Source organism: Diabrotica virgifera, chromosome 6 (genome assembly GCF_917563875.1).
Source record: "Diabrotica virgifera virgifera chromosome 6, PGI_DIABVI_V3a".
Taxonomy (NCBI): Eukaryota; Metazoa; Arthropoda; class Insecta; order Coleoptera; family Chrysomelidae; genus Diabrotica; species Diabrotica virgifera.
Genome location: NC_065448.1, coordinates 3,456,469 through 3,474,831, shown reverse-complemented (window position 1 = coordinate 3,474,831; position 18,363 = coordinate 3,456,469). Strand labels below are relative to the sequence as shown.

The 18,363-nt window shown below is 32.1% G+C and overlaps 1 protein-coding gene across 4 annotated transcripts in view; it reads left to right on the top strand.

Annotated features, from left to right (window-relative positions):
• LOC114326336 (calpain-D-like) overlaps positions 1-18,363 on the top strand; it is a 104,252-nt gene that overhangs the window by 39,386 nt on the left and 46,503 nt on the right. For all 4 annotated transcript variants that reach the window (XM_028274669.2, XM_028274667.2, XM_028274668.2 and 1 more), the window contains one exon: positions 13,837-14,243. In XM_028274669.2, the coding sequence (XP_028130470.1) occupies positions 13,942-14,243 (302 nt within the window). In that variant the 5' untranslated portion in view covers positions 13,837-13,941. The remainder of the gene's footprint in view (positions 1-13,836; positions 14,244-18,363) is intronic.

The window sequence follows — 18,363 nt, the reverse complement described above, 5'->3', positions numbered from 1 at the left end:
GTACAATCTAGAAAAACTCTCTATTCTAATTAAATAATAGCTATTTGTATATCAAGGGAGGAAAGTGCTACTTTTCCTCCCGAGAATGAAGTTTACTGCCCGATGCGTAGCGGAGGGCAGTAATCATTCAAGGGAGGAAAAGGCACTTTACTCCCATGTTATACATATGATTTTTCCACCTTCCTCAAATAACAAGTAATTTTTTTAATTTTTACTTTATTTATGTAACTAACCAACAAAATTTATTAGAACTAAAACTAACAAGTAGGTACAATATAACTGTCAACTGTCAAATATAAGTCAAATTATTAATGTAAACATTGTTAAATCAAAAAAACAATTTACTGTTTTTTACCATTCTGCAAAATACAGGGTGTTTCATAAATAAACGTTTAAATTTATAGATACTTACGTAATAGGAAATACATATTGTACAAGGCGTCAATAAGTTATATTTCATGAATGAAATACCATGACGTCACTTTTACTTTTCCTCTAGGGAGGAAAAGTACAACTTTGCTCCCTACAATCAGGTCCGGAAAAGTATACTTTCGGTAGAGGTAGGTGGAAAAATTGTTTACGATCCGTTTCTTTTTGCGAAAACACTTAGAATCATTGTCCATTGTTCACTCCAACCGCGGATACATTAACTTTCTAAACAAGCGTTCGTATTTCATTTTTTTAAATGTATAAATAGTTCGTAGAAACTTTACCACTAAATTTTACTCTTCCACGAAACACTGCTTACGGCTAAATTATTTTATTTACAAATTGACTATATACAGGGTCATGAAAATTTACGATCTCGTGGTCTTTGACATAAAATTAATTCTCTAAATTTTCCCCATAAAAATTATTTAACAATACATAGGAGGATACAAAATATATATGTAACGTTTCAGCATGCGAATTTGTATGTCGACACTCAAAGTTCTATTGCAGAAAAATTGTTTCATTCTCATCAACATTTTGTTGAACATTATTTGGTTTCTTGGTAAAGATTAGAAACTTGATTTTATCTAAGTTCATATTTAAACCCTAATGTAAACTCGCCGTATAAAATTTTTGGACTATTCTCTGCAAATCTTCAATATTGCCTGCCATTAATACGGTGTCAACTGCATACCTTAAGTTATCAATAGTACCGAATTCCGTTCACTAAAACGTCAGCTATTTCGTTGTTTGCTGTTTTCTTCCTTAAACATTTACAACTTATCGTTTTTCTAAGAGGAGTTAGTTAACTTTCAGACCAACCCTCTATTCTTCGGAGGACCATTCCTCCCGCCCTCGTTAACCATGAAGCTGTTTCCCTCTGGGGTTGGTAACCACAATCTCCCAGGGGTTGCTCAAGTTTCCAGGGTTTTGCCATGTGGAAGTGAGAGTTGGAAGTGAATAGGAGAGACTAGTGACGCTAACTGGATGCAGCGCCATATATGTCTGGAAATTGTCTCCAACACTAAGCAATTTATTGATAATTCAGAATTGTAACAAACTATAACATCCCTTATAGTGTAGGAAACGAATGGACACAAGTCCGGTTTTACTTTTTTTTCTGGTATATCAAGGGGTGCTTATTATGAGACTAACATTTTCTTAAAAAATTTCGCCCCGGAACCCCCCTTTTCATCCCTTTAAAGGGGGTAATTTGTGGTTTTTGCGAAACATAGCCCTTCCTGTACGTTTTACAAAAAATTTACTTAATAGAAAAATGAAGAGGACTATGTTTCCTACTATTTATTTCCCGACAGCATATGTCTATCACACACCGTTTAGCGGAGGTGGCGCCCCAAAGTTGACAAATTTTTAAAAAAGATGTTTTTAAAAAAAAATTTTTTTTGTTATAGGTTTCATTTCAGGGCAATTTCAAATTTTCTAATTACAGGGTGATACATTTTAAAAAACCCCTTTTTATACCAACTGAACCACCTATGCTAGAGTAAAAAAACTTTAAGTGATTATCCATTTAGTGGTGTTATTTACAAATTTGTTTAATACACCCCCATATTTTCCCCGGAACCACCCAAAGAAAGGGAGAATTAATAAAGAAAATAATCAAAAATTGATTTTGGGCCACCACTATGGCTTTAGAGAGCAAAGAAAATAAAATATTCATAGGCCATAATGTGCAGCAGACAGTGTGTTCTTTTATTTTCCATAAGTACGTCATCAATAAAATGAATAGGCGACGAAAAAAAAACTGGAGCCCGCCAAAGCATTTCTGAGGTTTACGGTGCCACTGTGCCGTAACGGTTGCTTATACGAAAAAAATGCATAGACCTTATTTGTAGAGAAAATAGTGGTCTTTAATTCTGTATAAGTTTTGTTTTAAAAAAATGCATAAGTAATAAGAAAATCGTAAAAACATGCCCTCCAAGGGATGGGGGTAGTTTCTGCAGATTATTTTCAAGGATAGGGGTACTTTCCGCAGGGATGTTACGATAATCATATATATTTATGAAAAACCCTATTGATGGAGCATATGTCCATATGGGCCAAAAAGCCCAATTTTTTTTCAACCCCCCTTTATTTATTTTTTTTTGACTACGGGGGTTGCATTCAGAAATCGCTTTTGGTGTCCATGCATGGATAATAAAAATGTGCACAAAATAATATATGAAGCATTTTAATGAAGGGCATGGTGTGTGAAGGATTCCAAGAAATTCACTTTCTTTATTAATTCTCCTTTTTTTGGGTAGTTCCGGAAAAAAAATGGGGGTGCATTATAGAAATTTGTAAATAACACCACTACATGGATAATCGCTGAAAGTTTTTTTACTCTAGCAAAGGCGGTTCAGATGGTATAAAAAGGGGTTTTTTAAAATGTAACACCCTGTAATTAAAAAATTTGCAATTGCCCTTAAATAAAACCTATACCAAAAAATCAGCCACTTATTTGTGATTAATTGCCGCAGGGTTTATTCTTAATTTTGAGTGCAGTTAGGGAAAAATATTTTTTGGTGTGTGTGATAGACATATGCTGTCGGGAAATAAATAGTAGGAAACATAGTCCTCTTTATTTTACTATTAAATAAATTTTTTGTAAAACGTACAGGAAGGGTTATGTTTCGCAAAAACCACAAATTACCCCCTTTAAAGGGATGAAAAGGGGGGTTCCGGGGCGAAATTTTTTAAGAAAATGTTAGTCTCATAATAAGCACCCCTTGATATACCAGAAAAATAAAATAAAACCGGACTTGTGTCCACTTTGCGAGGTTCAACTTCTGTTTCCTACACTATTAAACAAAAACAAAAATACATCATCAAATTCTGTAGACCTTCTCCTGTTAAAATTATTTATTATTTCCAATAGGTATATCATATTCAGTCACCGGACTATAAAAGAATAACCCACAAGGTCTGTTATTGGATAGCGTGTCTAACCATTTATCGCTTTTATTTTGACATAGTGATTAGACCGGTTAATGAGAAAGTCCGCACAACAATTACCGCCCACGACTTTGTCCATTATATTAAGTTTTTTTTTCGGATATGTCAGCTTAAATGCCTCGACAACTAAGGCCATTGGCATGGTACAGTTGATTTTGCAATCAGATTATAATGTAATGTGTAGTGTGTATGTTGAGTAAATGTCTTGTTACTTTGAAAAGTCGACTTCATTGTCTTAACAAAGGGACAATAATTGTATCCGAACGTCTGCGGTCCCTTCGGTGAGTACCGATCTGACAAGGCCATATGTTTTTTGTTTCTGCCTAATTGTGTAAACACGTTGGGTGGGTCTAAACTTATTTGGCGGTAAATTCAAATCTTGCATAAATTTTGGGACAATCATCATAATATAATGTACCTAAAAATTAACATACAAATATTTAATAATTTGGATAAATTAAAATATTTCTAATTGTATTATTTTCTGTCCTATACGCTACGAGCTCGTAGGTAGAGGGGATAATTAAAAATTCGCGAGCGCCAGTAGTGACAAGTCTGTAAGCTTTTACTGGAAATTTGACATGAATGTCAAAGTGATTAATTTAAAACATTGAAATTAAAAACATTAATAGGAAATAATATTAGTTGGTCAAAGCTGTGGTGTATATTTTTACCTTAAAAATATACTTACGTTTTAAATACTGAATTTAAGTTTTTTTAATATTTCGTAATATGTAATTATAAATTAATCTGAGAGCCATCTACACGATAATTGTGAAAGTATCCGAAGTAACACATTAATATTTCATTAATAGAACGCAATGATTAGCAAAATCTTTAAAAAATCGATTACAATTTAATTACTTTTTTGCGTTGTAAATAACAATTAATTTGCGATAACAATTAAATAATAAATTTAAAAATTACCGGTGAAAGTTGCATTAGTAATCAAACATTGTTAATTTTCGCAAATTTGTGATAATGAAATTGAAAAATAATAATCATTTTGAAATTTTTATCGCACACTATCTTCCACAATAACCTCTTCTTCTTCTTTAGTTTATTGGCCTCCACGTACTTGGGTATTTGGCCAGTAACCTCTTTTTGACTTAAGAATGAAAGTTGTAAAATCATTTTTGCAAAATGTATTAACAATTTATTCGAATTTAAAATTTATTACCTTTGTTTAACGTTTATTAATAAATAAAAGCACCCAAAAATGGATTCGTCTTAATAAATTCTTAAATAACCAGTTGATAACTTAGCTAAATATGGCCCTATTCAGCAACAAAGAGGCAAACATTCCAACAAGTCAAGTAAAATTGTACCTGTATCAAATTTAAAAATTCACATCTATATTTTAAACATTTGTAAGTGCTGCTGTGCCCAAATTTCTTAGCTTTTGTTTTGGCATGTTTAATATGCCTGTTTAGATGTTTTTTTAAGAAGTGCAATTGTTTTCTTTTATTTTGCATCTTTATTGTTATGATCAGTCCGTCTAATTTACTTACCGTTGCACGTCATTATCTACGTTAAAGATCTAAGTTGACATTGTTGCCAAATTACAAAAAATTCTTGAATTCATTTTAAATCAAATACATCACACATTTTTTGCGGAAGTGCAAAACAAATTAATATTCAATGTAAATAAATACAAACTTTAGAAATCGAAAACAAGAATTAAGTTATAATCTTACGTTAAAGTACATAATAAAAACAGTAAATATAATGAAACAAATACTTATAGTAAAGAATATAAACAAATATGAAGTGTCATCACCGCAACTGTCAAATAAATGTTACTAATTTATGCCAAAATATCACCTTCGTTCGATTATAGTTACAGTGTATTCCGAACAAATGTGCTTCATAAAAACGCTTTATAATCCAACAATAAAACACTGAAAACGTTTGTTTTCTATACTTCCACAAAATTTATTATAACTAAGTAACTACAGCTGTTTCGGCAGAGTGCCTTTCTCAAGTGATATTTTACAATGTGTTTGCCTTTTGTAAGTCTTTAACTGAAGAGGTTGAGGAGTGGGGAGCTGTTTTTCTCGAGTTGGTCATTCAGAATTACATCTGCAGTTACAGAATAAGAAACTCTTCATTGAAAGAATGATTATGATCTAGAAGGTGAAGTGTGTATGTAGAAGTGTCTGTTTTTCTATTGTTGAAAGCCCCTTTGTGTTCTGCTATCCGTTTGTCAAAGGTTCTGCCAGTTTGACCGATGTAAGTTTTCGGACAGTCACCACAAGTTAGTTTGTACACACCACTCTGTAGTTGCTTTCTCTTTCGGCTTTTATTGTCCTTAATATATTTGCTTAAGTTGTTGGTTCTGAAAACTGGTGTTATTCCTTTCTTTTTTATGTATCTGGCTATTTTTGTTATCTTGCCAGTATATGTGAGAGAGCAGATCTGGCTATTTGTATCTGGCTATTTTTATTGTTATCTTGCCAGTATAAATATGTGAGAGAGCAGAAGGTACTGGGTTCTTTCTGTGGTGGTGGTACACTAATTTCAGGGCTTTCTTATGGAGTTTTTGGTTTAAAAGCACGTTTTCAGTGCTTTCTAATCCATTTATACAAATTAAATGAAACATATTATTGTGTACCTATTTCTTTAAGTTAACATTAATAGAAATCTTCAAATATTATTTCTACGCGTATACAGGGTGAGTCATGAGGAACTGTACATACTCCTACCTCGTATAGAGACCCCTATGGGGAATAACAAATGACCATTAAAAAGTGTCTACTCCCATTGTTTAATAATATACAGGGTGAGTTTCGCATTTTGACAGAAATTTTTATTCGTCATAATTTTTGAACGGTCAGATCGATGTGTCTCTTATTTTGGTCAATCGTTACTCTATTGCCACCTAATCAACTGATTTATTCAAACTAGAAAAAAATCAGGTCCGGCTTTAAAAAAATTAGTTCGTTTTGGTCTTAGAAAAAATTTCACCCTGTATAAGCTTTTTGAAAACTCTAATATGAATTTTACAAATTAGACAAATAGGCAATTAAAATAACATATTTATTTTTTCCGCACACGATTGCTTAATTTTTTATAAAAAAAATCAAATTTGATTATGAATTAAAAGTTTGGTAAAGTGAACCATAGATTTAACAAAATTAACTTTTATTACCAAAATTAATTTTTTTTGAACAAATATTTAATTTATTTTACCACCAATTAACTGATTTATTCAAACAAGAAAAAAATCAGGCCCGGATTTAAAAAATAAGTTCGTTTTGGAAAAAATTTCAACCTGTATACGCTTTTTGAAAACTCTAATATGATTTTTACAAATTAGACAAATAGGCAATTAAAATGGACTATTTATTTTTTTCCCTACACAATTACTTAATTTTTTATAAAAAAAAATCAAATTTGACTATGAATAATTAAATGTTTGGTAAAGTGAACCATAGATTAAAATAAAAATAAGTTTTATTACAAAAATGAATTTTTTTTGAACAAATATTTAATTTATGTTATCACCCAATCAACTGATTTATTCAAACTAGAAAAAAATCAGGCCCGGATTTAAAAAATTAGTTTATTTGGGTCTTAGGAAAAATTTCACCTTGTATACGTTTTTTGAAAACTCTAATATGAATGTTGTTCTGAAGTAATATTTTGTATTTTGACAACGGCACCCGATTTGGGCGTCGAAACGTTAATAAAAATCATTTTTTAATAATATTGTGGCTTATTTCCCATAATAAATAGTTAAAATTCTAATATGAATTTTACAAATAAGACAAATAGGCAATTAAAATGGCATATTTATTTTTTCCCCACACGATTACTTATTTTTTTATTAAAAAATCAAATTTGACTATGCATAAACAGTTTGGCAAAGTTTTTGCATAGATTTAAAAAAATTAACTTTTTTTACAAAAATTAATTTACAAAAACAACGTTTTTCTTAAGATTAAAAGTTTTACCATTTTTTTTATAACACGTCTACATCTAAAACTTCCCATAACACTTCTTTTGGACTCTATAGTTTAACATAGACGTGATCAAATTGATAGATTTTAAATTTTTCCACCTAATTTTTGCGATTTACAAGTTTGCAACTGTTACAAGAAGAAGACTGAAAGTCTACAACAATTTTCATAGTCTTCACAATGGTAAGAGGTATGTGCTGTAAAAATTTCAGAAAAAAAAATATTAAAATTGAACAGAGTTGTAGCGAGTTAAACCGTGAGTTCATTTTTAGGTTAAAATTCCGATTTTGACAAATTTGATTTTTTAATAAAAAATTAAGTAATCGTGTGGGGAAAAAATAAATATGCCATTTTAATTGCCTATTTGTCTTATTTGTAAAATTCTTATTAGAGTTTTCAAAAAGCGTATACAGGGTGAATTTTTTCTAAGACCAAAACGAACTAATTTTTTAAATCTGGACCTGATTTTTCTCTAGTTTGAATAAATCAGTTGATTGGATGGTAACATAAATTACTTATTTGTGCAAAAAAAATTAATTTTTGTAATAAAAGTTATTTTTTTTAAATACATGGTTCACTTTACCAAACTTTTAATTCATAGTGAAATTTGATTTTTTTATAAAAAATTAAGTAATTGTGTGCGGAAAAAAATAAATATGCCATTTTAATTGCCTATTTGTCTAATTTGTAAAATTCATATTAGAATTTTCAAAAAGCGTATAGAGGGTGAAATTTTTTCTAAGACCCAAACGAACTAATTTTTTTAAAGCCGGACCTGATTTTTTTCTAGTTTGAATAAATTAGTTGATTAGGTGGTAATAGTGTAACGACTGGCCAAAATAAGAGACACATCGATCTGACCGTTCAAAAATTATGACGAATACAAATTTCTGTCAAAATGCGAAACTCGCCCTGTATATTATTAAACAATGGGAGCAGACACTTTTTAATGGTCATTTGTTATGCCCCATAGGGGCCTCTATACGAGGTAGGAGTATGTACAGTTCCTCATGACTCACCCTGTATAATAAAATATGTCTAGTGGCTGTAATGCCAGTGTACTCGGCAAAGTGATTCTAAAACAGAACACACCTATCGCCTAAATATTTCATGTTGGTATCATGTCACGTCACGGGCTATGACGCGGATGACGTGCAACTGTAAGTAAATTAGATGGAGTATAGAATGGAACGAAAATGTTATTCTGTGTGTAGATCTGTAGGCATGATTTTTGTATCAGTATTTATTCTGCCGTACAGCTCCCGGAGCGAACCATGGCCGGTGACAGAAACCTTGTCTGCGTAAAGATTAGGTGGGTGTACGACCGACGGCAGCGTTTGTCACCGGCCATGGTTCTGTAACGTGGTACGTTAACCCTTAGCATTGAACAGAACTTCTACGAAACAAAATATAATATAGTTTATATTAGGGCACACATGATCGGCATTGACCGGTAGTTAAACCATGCATGTTGTGATTTAGTATTGTATATAAAAACAGACGAGAAGACGCGACGATTCATTGATATCCATTGTTAGTCATTCGATGAAGCAATAATACACTAATCGGGACATTGTTATTATTTACATATAGACCGTTGTTTAATTGTTTAAACGAACACTATGAAGTTCAAATATAATTATAGTGAAAATGGTATTTTATTATACATCCAAATAAATCCCGGACTTAAGGCGCTATAGCTCAGCCACCTGACGTATTACCACATCAGTTCGTTCCGGGAACTGTATTATATACCATTTTTTAGCCATACTGGTGATAACCATTTGGTGATATTGGTTTTAACCTTTATTTCTTAGATTCCATTACAAGAAGAAAAGTTGTCCAGCGTATAAACCTACCTATGATAAACCTTCCTATATTATACAGTATGGTGCAAATGTCTGGAATAAATTCGATTTTTCGTAGACCGGCGACTTTAAGGAAAAATCCCGAAACAGGTCGATTTTTATTTTTGAATTGCGATATTTTGGCATAAAGTTCACACGAGTGACGTGATCCAAATGGACGTGATGACGTAATCGATGATTTTTTTAAATGAGACTTTCAATTCTGTATTCAGTAATATAAATATTAACATACTTGTTTATACACAGTGCTTAAAAAATGTTTTTTTAAATTAAATTAATTGACAAAAAAAAGAATGTATGTAATTTATTTAATTCAAAATATATTTTACTATTGTTAGAAAACAGAAAAAAATGTTTGTTTGACAAATAAGCATTGTTTTTCGCTTAAATTCAATGTTCAAACCAGCACCTACCTCTTGGAAGCTTGAACATTTAATTTAAGCGAAAGGCAATGCTTATTTGTCAAATAAACAGTTTTTTCTTTTTCTGACAACAGTAAAATGTATTTTGAATTAAATAAATTATATACATTCTTCTTTTTTTGTCAATTAATATAATTTAAAATTTTTTTTTGGACAATGTGTATAAACAATAATTATGTTAATATTTATGTTACTGAATACAGAATTGAATACCCTTTGAAATGAGCTATCACACGACCCCTAATCTCATTTAAAAAAATCATCGATTACGTCATCACGTCCATATGGACGACGTCACTCGTAAGAAATATATGCCAAAATATCGCAGAGGTGTAATCAGGATGATCCTAAGGGGGGGGGTACAAATACTTGATGATCCCTGGGAGGCATTGAATAGTAATGGTGTTAAGAGTATAGAGCTCAAAGTACATCCAAAAGGGGGGGGTTATAACCCCCAAAACCACCCCCTGGTTACGCCTATGAAATATCGTATCTAATTTAAAAATAAAAATCGACCTGTTTCGGGATTTTTCTTTAAAGCCGCCGGTTTACGAAATATCGAATTTATTCCAGACATTTGCACCATACTGTATAAAACCTACCTCTATTATACCAAAATTCGTGCCTTTTTGACATCGTTTTCATTGACTTGTGATTCAATGCATTGTCTTGATAAAACAACAATTTTTTCTTCGCCAAATGAGGCCCTTTCTTTGCGATTTCGTGCTTCAAACTCTCCAATAAAGCAAAGTTGTAGTAGTTGTACGATAACTTGTACATACAGCCTGTGTCAGCCAAATAGAATAAATTCAATAGTTCAAATACTAATTGTTTTTTTGAAAAATGCTGAGACCTGTCGATTAGTATTTCAAATCTAAATTTTTTACATACAATAATAATGTATACGTTCCCATATGTCCCTATTTAGAAATATGACGTCATCGTTAAATTTTCTTAAATGGCAACACTGTTATTTTAATGGCTATTTAGATAGAGCGTGTAAAGGTATACATAACTGCAAAATATCAAATTTTTATTTTCTAACATTTACAAGTTATTTAAATAAATGTGGAATAAACTTAATAGTTCAAATAATAATTGTTTTTTTTTAAATATTCAGACCTGTCGATTAGTATTTCAAATCGAAATTTTTTACATACAATAATAATGTCTACAGGGTGTCCCAATTTAGAGATTTAATGTTATTTTTTATTATCTTGTAAATGTTAAGGGATAAAAATTTAATATTTTGTAGTTATGTATAACTTTACACACCTTATCAAAATAGCTATCAAAATGACAGTGTTTCCATTTAAGAAAATCAACGATAAAGTTATTTCTCTAAATTGGAACACCCTGTATACATGATTATTGTATGAAAAAAATTTCCATTTGAAATACTAATCGACAGGTCTAATCATTTTTCAAAAAAACAATTATTATTTGAACTATTGAATTTATTCCAAATTACAGACATTACTTTGTTATTTTTTATGATCTTGTAAATGGTAAGGAATAAAAATTTGATATTTTTCAGTTATGTATAACTTTACACACCTTATCAAAATAGCTATTAAAATGATAGTGTTGCCATTTAAGAAAATCAACGATGACGTCATATATCTAAATTGGGACACCCTGTATACATGATTATTGTATGAAAAAAATTTCCATTTGAAATACTAATCGTCAGGCTTAAGCATTTTTCAAAAAAACAATTAGTATTTGAACTATTGAATTTATTCCATTTGGCTGACACACAGTGTATTTGAGAGCATGAATACCTATACTTTCAGAGGTTATGATTGTGGACTGTAGTTAGGATTGCTAGGTTTAAGTGGACATATAAATTATAAGGTTTTATACAGACAATATTGATATTTAGATAAAGAGTCTTGAAGAAGTTATGAAACGTTGTAGATTACTAGAGCCGTGATCACACACGAATTGAATTTTGATTGCCGCGCTGATGTATGCCGTCACTGGCGAATTACTGTTCGTCACGTAACGTAACACGTATTGCTATTGTTCGTTTCGGTTAACGATTATGACTAGTTTGGGTTGGCGTTAGGCAAAGAGATTAAAGAGATGAGCCGGTACCCCTGTTGATTCACCGAAAGATCGTAGAGGAGAGAGGTTGCACCCTCACGTGTGGCGAGAGGTACGAGAGAGAAGCTCACCCTTCGATGGGTGTAGGAGAAGAGAAAAATTCTCAATCGCAAATTGTCCAAATATTGTCTATCTGTGGTGAGGAGAGAGGGTAAGAAATAGGAGGGATGAAGTGGTACTATTGAACAGGGCTGGCTTGAGATTTATTTAAAGTTAAGGGTTTTAATAAGAGATTAAACACAGTAAAAAATATAATATTTTTGACATGTGAAAATTGAACAGTAGTCTCTGTTGGTTGTTTCTCCATATTTCAAATAGTCAATGAAAATAATTCCTTATGGATCCCAAAAACAGAGGCCATAACCTTTATGGCGGTTTGTTGCGTTTCTGGACGGCTTTCTCCGAATGCTGGCGATTCAGATGACTGCCGATTTTATTCTTCTTCTTCTTTGGGTTTTTTGGTGTCGCTGCAAGGCGATTACCAGCACGATTTGGTGTATATATTGATATAGTATGGCTCTAAGTAATGTAATCTGTAGCCGATTTGATTCCGAAGTGAAGTGATGTATCAATTGTGACATACCGACGCAAAACTTTAACTTATTCCGATAAAACGTGTCCAAACAGCGCCGAGATTAATAATTTCGTTGTTGTTTTGCTCTGGTGGTAGTGAAAATACTACCTCTTGATAACTTTAGAGTGTCAGCTATCTATTGCAACTTCACTTTGCGGTTTTCCATAATAATCTTCAGAATTTTTTCGATGCTTTTGGGAATAACTGCATCATTTGGCCTTCAAGAGCGCTTAGCATCATTGGTGTCGGTAAGACCGCGTTTGAATTCAGAAAACCATCGTTTAACAGTTATTGTATTCGATGGAGCAGAGTCCAGGTAATGATTTTTGAGCCATTGCTCAGTTTAGACGGTATTTTTTCCCACCAAAATCAAAACAGAAAATTGCTCCGAGGTCATTGTATAAATAATCACAACAGTAGGGGAGAGTCGGCTAATGGTGCGCGTCGGGTAATTGTGCGCATCAATGTTTCTAATCTCCTATTTAATAAAATTGCAAAAACTATATTGTCGGGCCATCTAGTAGCAACTGCCATATCTATCCGACACAAACGAACGTGGGGAGATAATTTACTGGTTGGCAGTTATCGTTTACATGTTTTCGCGTGGTATGATATTGTTTGTGTGACAGAAAATAAGCGATAACTTTTTTTCTTGACAGAAATATAGTTTAAATAGTACTTATATCCTTTATTTATTTACCATTTTAAACATTGATATAGTTAGTTTTGCTCGTTTCTTTTTTGTTTTTATCAAATTTTGTGTTATGTGGTGAAGTGTAACGTCGTCTAATGGTGCGCATTTCCCACCATTAGCCGGCAAGGTATATAAAGGCATTTTTTACGTTTTGTGACTGCGTCATAAAACGTAAATAAGCGTTAAACAACCGTCAAACTGGAGAAAGGGGCAAAGAGAAAACCACAAAATTGAAAAAACGTACAAAAAGGAAAATTTTTGAACACAACAGCTCCGAAGTTATTTCAGAGAGTGAACTGTGCCATGATGATGAGTTGGAAGATCTCGTGTCAGATAAAAATGACTTCATTGTATTGTGGTGATGGTAGCAAAAAAGACGAGGTATGGCACCATTAGCCGAATAGGTCGGGCAATTGTGCCCATTACACTAATTGGAAATTTCGCCTCTCACTCTTCTACTGTTCAACCATTCATTAAATGCGGTCCCTACCAATATATCCCAGCCTTTGAAGTATATCTTCAAAAAATTTTGAAAGCTGAAATGTTTCAAGTTTCTGAAATATTCTGAATTTGCCTTAGGTGCGCACCAATAGCCGACTCTCCCCTAGCGTCACTTCAAGCACTGTAACTCAGCAAATAATAATCCGAATGACATGAAAGTTTGACAGTAAGCTTTGTAAGGTTGATACGGCCGAAATGTTATGTGGAAAACTTATTAGAGTCGCCATCTCGTGGTTAGGCCTGGGACTTAGTAACCAACGTATGGCACACTGCAAATTAGATATTTTGTATTAGGTTTTTAACTGATTTCTTCTTTCAGGTAAATAATTGGGCGGATAACGAATCTCTTCATTCCCATTCGGAAAGTCATAAACCGTACTACCGACGATCTCTCTCTGAACTGCCATCAGCTCACAATCTCCACATGCCCAATCTAAATAGAAGTCTCGAAGCTACTTTGGGTAGCTTTCCCAAGGTCAGCACTTCCATGACTGATATTCAATCTTCTCAACATTCCTCCTTATTTGATAATCTGAACAGCGTGTGCGTTGGCAAGAACTATAACAGCAGAAACATTTGTGATACTACTTCTAAGGACAAAGGGACTCTCTTCACTTATATAGGAATCTCCGAACCGGACAAGGATAAACATTTTTATGAAAATCAGACCATTATTAATGCCCAGAAAAGGAATATCGAATTTGATGCCGACAAGCACGACAAGATGTAAGTATTTATCTATATTACATTTTCCACGGTATTGCTCAGAGTTTTAAAAGAAACTTACATCGGTCAAATTGTCAGAACCAAACGTATAACAGAACACAAAAGGACTAAATTCTCCGTATTCAACATATAGGCCTTAAGCTATCTTTATTATATTACTAGCTGACCCGACAGACTTCGTACTGCCTCAATAGATAAAAACAAACTTTTGTATACAATAAACTTAAAATAAACAAAAGGAATTCGTAATTAATAAACAAAAAATGCTCGATGTGAATGAATTTTTATTATTATTTTTAATCAATTACACATGATGTTTGAAGTAATAAAGTTTAGTTAGAAGTAACAAAATAAAGTTTGTAGTGCGACAGTTACAATCTTAAATCTGTTTATCTTATAATGAATATAACAGCTTTATTTTATTTACATTCAAAACAACCCTGTATTTATAATTGGGTTCGGAGTTGTCCAACTATATAGGTGTTGATTAATCAAAATAAAATTAAATGAAATAAAATTTCATAAAATTGAATAAACTCAAATAAAAATAATAAATAAATTGAAAAAAATAATAAAATTAAATAAAATTAAGAAAAATAAATGGAATTAAAAAATGAAATAAAATAAAATAAACGAAAATAAATAAAATACTTAAATTAAATAAAATTAAATAAAATGAAACAGAATTAATTAAAAGTAAATACAATTTTATAATTTGCTGTTTGTTCTTTTCGTGTGCTCAGAACTTTTCTCCTGCTTGCCGTTCGTCAGAAAAGTTCGGTTTAGAGATATTTTTTGAAAGTTTCGAAAAAATAAAGAATTCATATTTTGCCCAATTTAAGTCCAAAAGTTAAACAGTTGCACTTTTCTTCAATGAAATTTGTTTCAATGAAATTTGTTGCTCGTTCTTCTTCTGTCCTTAGAATATTTTTACGGCTTAAGATATTGTATTTCGGACACCGATTACGCTAGAGAAAAAATTTTAGTACGGTTCTGTTCGGAATTCAGCAAGGAGTCTACCTACACTCACCGGCAGAGAAAACGGGCACCCCAAAAAATGGGTCATTTTTAATGTCTTGTATTTCCTAAACCTGATGTCCGATTTAAGTAATTTTTTTAATATGTTATAGCCTTATTCTTTATCAATATCGCTGTAATAATATTGTTGCTAGACAGGTACATTGTCATTGTATACAGGGTGTACGAATCAAACTGTGTTTTTTTCTCAAACTTTGGAACACCCTGTGGAAAGTTCTAGCTTTTATAAAATACTAAAATTAAAACCCAACTATAGCCACAGATTTTCTTAACATTCTGTTTTTTTATTCATTCGCTTATGTTGGATAATAAAAAAGTTAGGCACTTTAACAACTACCCCTGTTTTTCGTCAATACAGGGTGTTTTTCAATAAGTACGGCAAGCTTTAAGGGGTAATTCTGCATGATAAAATAATGACAGTTTGTTTTATAAACTTATGCCCGCAAATACTTCATTTCTGAGATAGGGGGTGTTGAAATTGTTCTTACAAACTGACGATTTATTTATTGCTCTAAAACGGTTTGTGATATGCAAATGAAATTTGGTAGATTTTAAGAGCTAGTTATTGCGCATTTTTTGGCATACAATTGAGAATTTTATATTCACCATTGGCGTGCATACGGGATATATCTAAAATATTTATACCCGTATGCACGCCAATGGTGGATATAAAATTCTTAATTGTATGCCAAAAAATGCGCAATAACTACCTCTTAAAATCTACCAAATTTCATTTGCATATCACAAACCGTTTTAGAGAAATAAATAAATCGTCAGTTTGTAAGAACAATTTCAACACCCCCTATCTCGGAAACGAAGCATTTGCGGGCATACGTTTATAAAGCAAACTGTCATTATTTTATCATGCAGAAGTACCCCTTAAAGTTTGCCGTACTTATTTAAAAACACCCTGTATTAACGAAAAACAGGGGTAGTTGTTAAAGTGCTTAACTTTTTTATTATCCAACATAAGCGAATGAATCAAAAAACAGAATGTTAAGAAAACCTGAGGCTATAGTTAGTATGGCGTCATGGGTAATCCCCTTATGAGATGTCTGTATGAAAATATAGATAACAACCTACTCCCAGTCCGGTCGAATATACCTGCCAAATTTCATAAAAATCGGTAAATTCGTTTCGGAGGAGTATGGCAACAAACACTGCAAAAAGAGCATTTTATACATATAGATGTAAAAATTTTGATGGCTACTAAAATGACTATATAAAACCGTATAAACCTTCCCTGAACTTCTACAAATAATTCAACATCAAAATTAGCCAAATCGGTCCAGCCATTCTCGAGTTTTAGCGAGACACACGAACAGCAATTGGTTTTACCCGTGTTGAGCTGCCCCCCCCCCTCCACTTGCAAAAATTAAAAAACAAATAGCCCTGATTTATGAGCTTTCATATTCCGCAAACTAAAAATTTTGAGCTCGTTAACATATAACAGGGTTAAAATGGAGATTTGCGGGCCACAATGCGAGACAGGAAGATAAAAGTTGGAATGCTGAAATACAAAACTGGAGACCGTGGACAGGAAGAAGAGGACGAGGAAGACCTCAGATGCGATGGAAGGACGATATTGTAAAAGCTGCAGGAACTAACTGGAAAAACGCAGCCAAGGACAGACGGAAATGGAAAGGTTTGGGGAAGGCCTATGTCCAAAGTTGGATAGAAATGGGCTAAAGAAGAAAAGAAGAATATAATAATATGTATATTCATCAACAACCTCAATATTTACATTATTTATATTTATTCTGTCATTTGTATTTGTCATGATTTTGTTTTACTCATGTTCATTTTTAATCCTATCTTCTCCGATGCGTGTGCTATTGTGCTAGTGCTAGTTCTTCTTGGTTGGTTGTAATAAGAACATCATCGCAATATCTGAGGTGACTGATACACCAGGGAAATAAGACAAAAATACACCATGTTCGGGACACTTGAGCAGCCAGGTTGCAAATGGGTTTTTTGCGTACTGTATACCTAATACATTATAAATACAAAAATGCCAGTCACAGTTCGGACGAGAATTTTAGTTATTAACAAATAAATGTCAAAAATGGCAGTTTTTTCATTTAAATCGCCACAGGTAAAAATAGCGTAATTAAATATCTTATTTATAGTATCCTTCTTTTAGTAGATGAGCAAAGGTTTAAAATGGCAGTTTTTGAATTTTGGTACGATCATTTGTTGCTTCGGAAATTTCAAAATAAAACTGAAATTTCGAAAATAAAAAATTTGCTACAACTTTTGCGAAAATTACCTTAAGACTTTCAAATTGCCTGAAAAGTTGAGTAAAACAGTCCATATATTGCACAAAAAATTTTTAGACGATTAGTCAATTAGTTTAAATTTTATTCAATTTGTTTATCCCAAAGAGCTTTTTTTGCAATGTTATTGTTCAGAAAATTATAATGATATAGCAATTATGTGGAAACCACATGAAAGAAAAAGTTATATTTTCAACTTATTTAAAAAAAATCATTAAAAAGTCGTTTTAATCATACCGAAAACATTTTACTAGAGAAGACTAATTTTTGGCTTTTAAACAATTTGAATAACTTTGTTAATATTGACTTTAGACTATAACTACTTTAAGATTTAAAAAGCTGGTATTTTTACACAAATTTTCAAAAAAAAAAACTTTTTGTCTAGGTTATTTACGGTCAAAGTTATCCACTTTTTTTATTTAATTCACAGCTACTTTGTTTATAACAATTAAGCAACCTAACTAACGCCATTTTGAATTTAAAGATATATAGTGTATGTGTACAAGTTTGAGTAAACTTTGATCTCCAACAGAGTGGTTAATAAAGCTTTAAAAATGACGTCCTAACGAAATCGATTCGTGGTCGGTGGAGGGAAATATTTAAATCCGTGCACCCAAAAAATGAAATTGATTCTTCCAGCATATCTACGATTAATATCTCCGGAGGTTGTTGATGGATTTTGATCATAATTTTTTTAATTTGCATGTACTCGTAGTCCTTTAGAGTACGTTATGTATACATATCCCTACCAAACATTACAAAATGTTAGGAGGAACCCCCCTTATCACTCAGGGATATGAAAAATC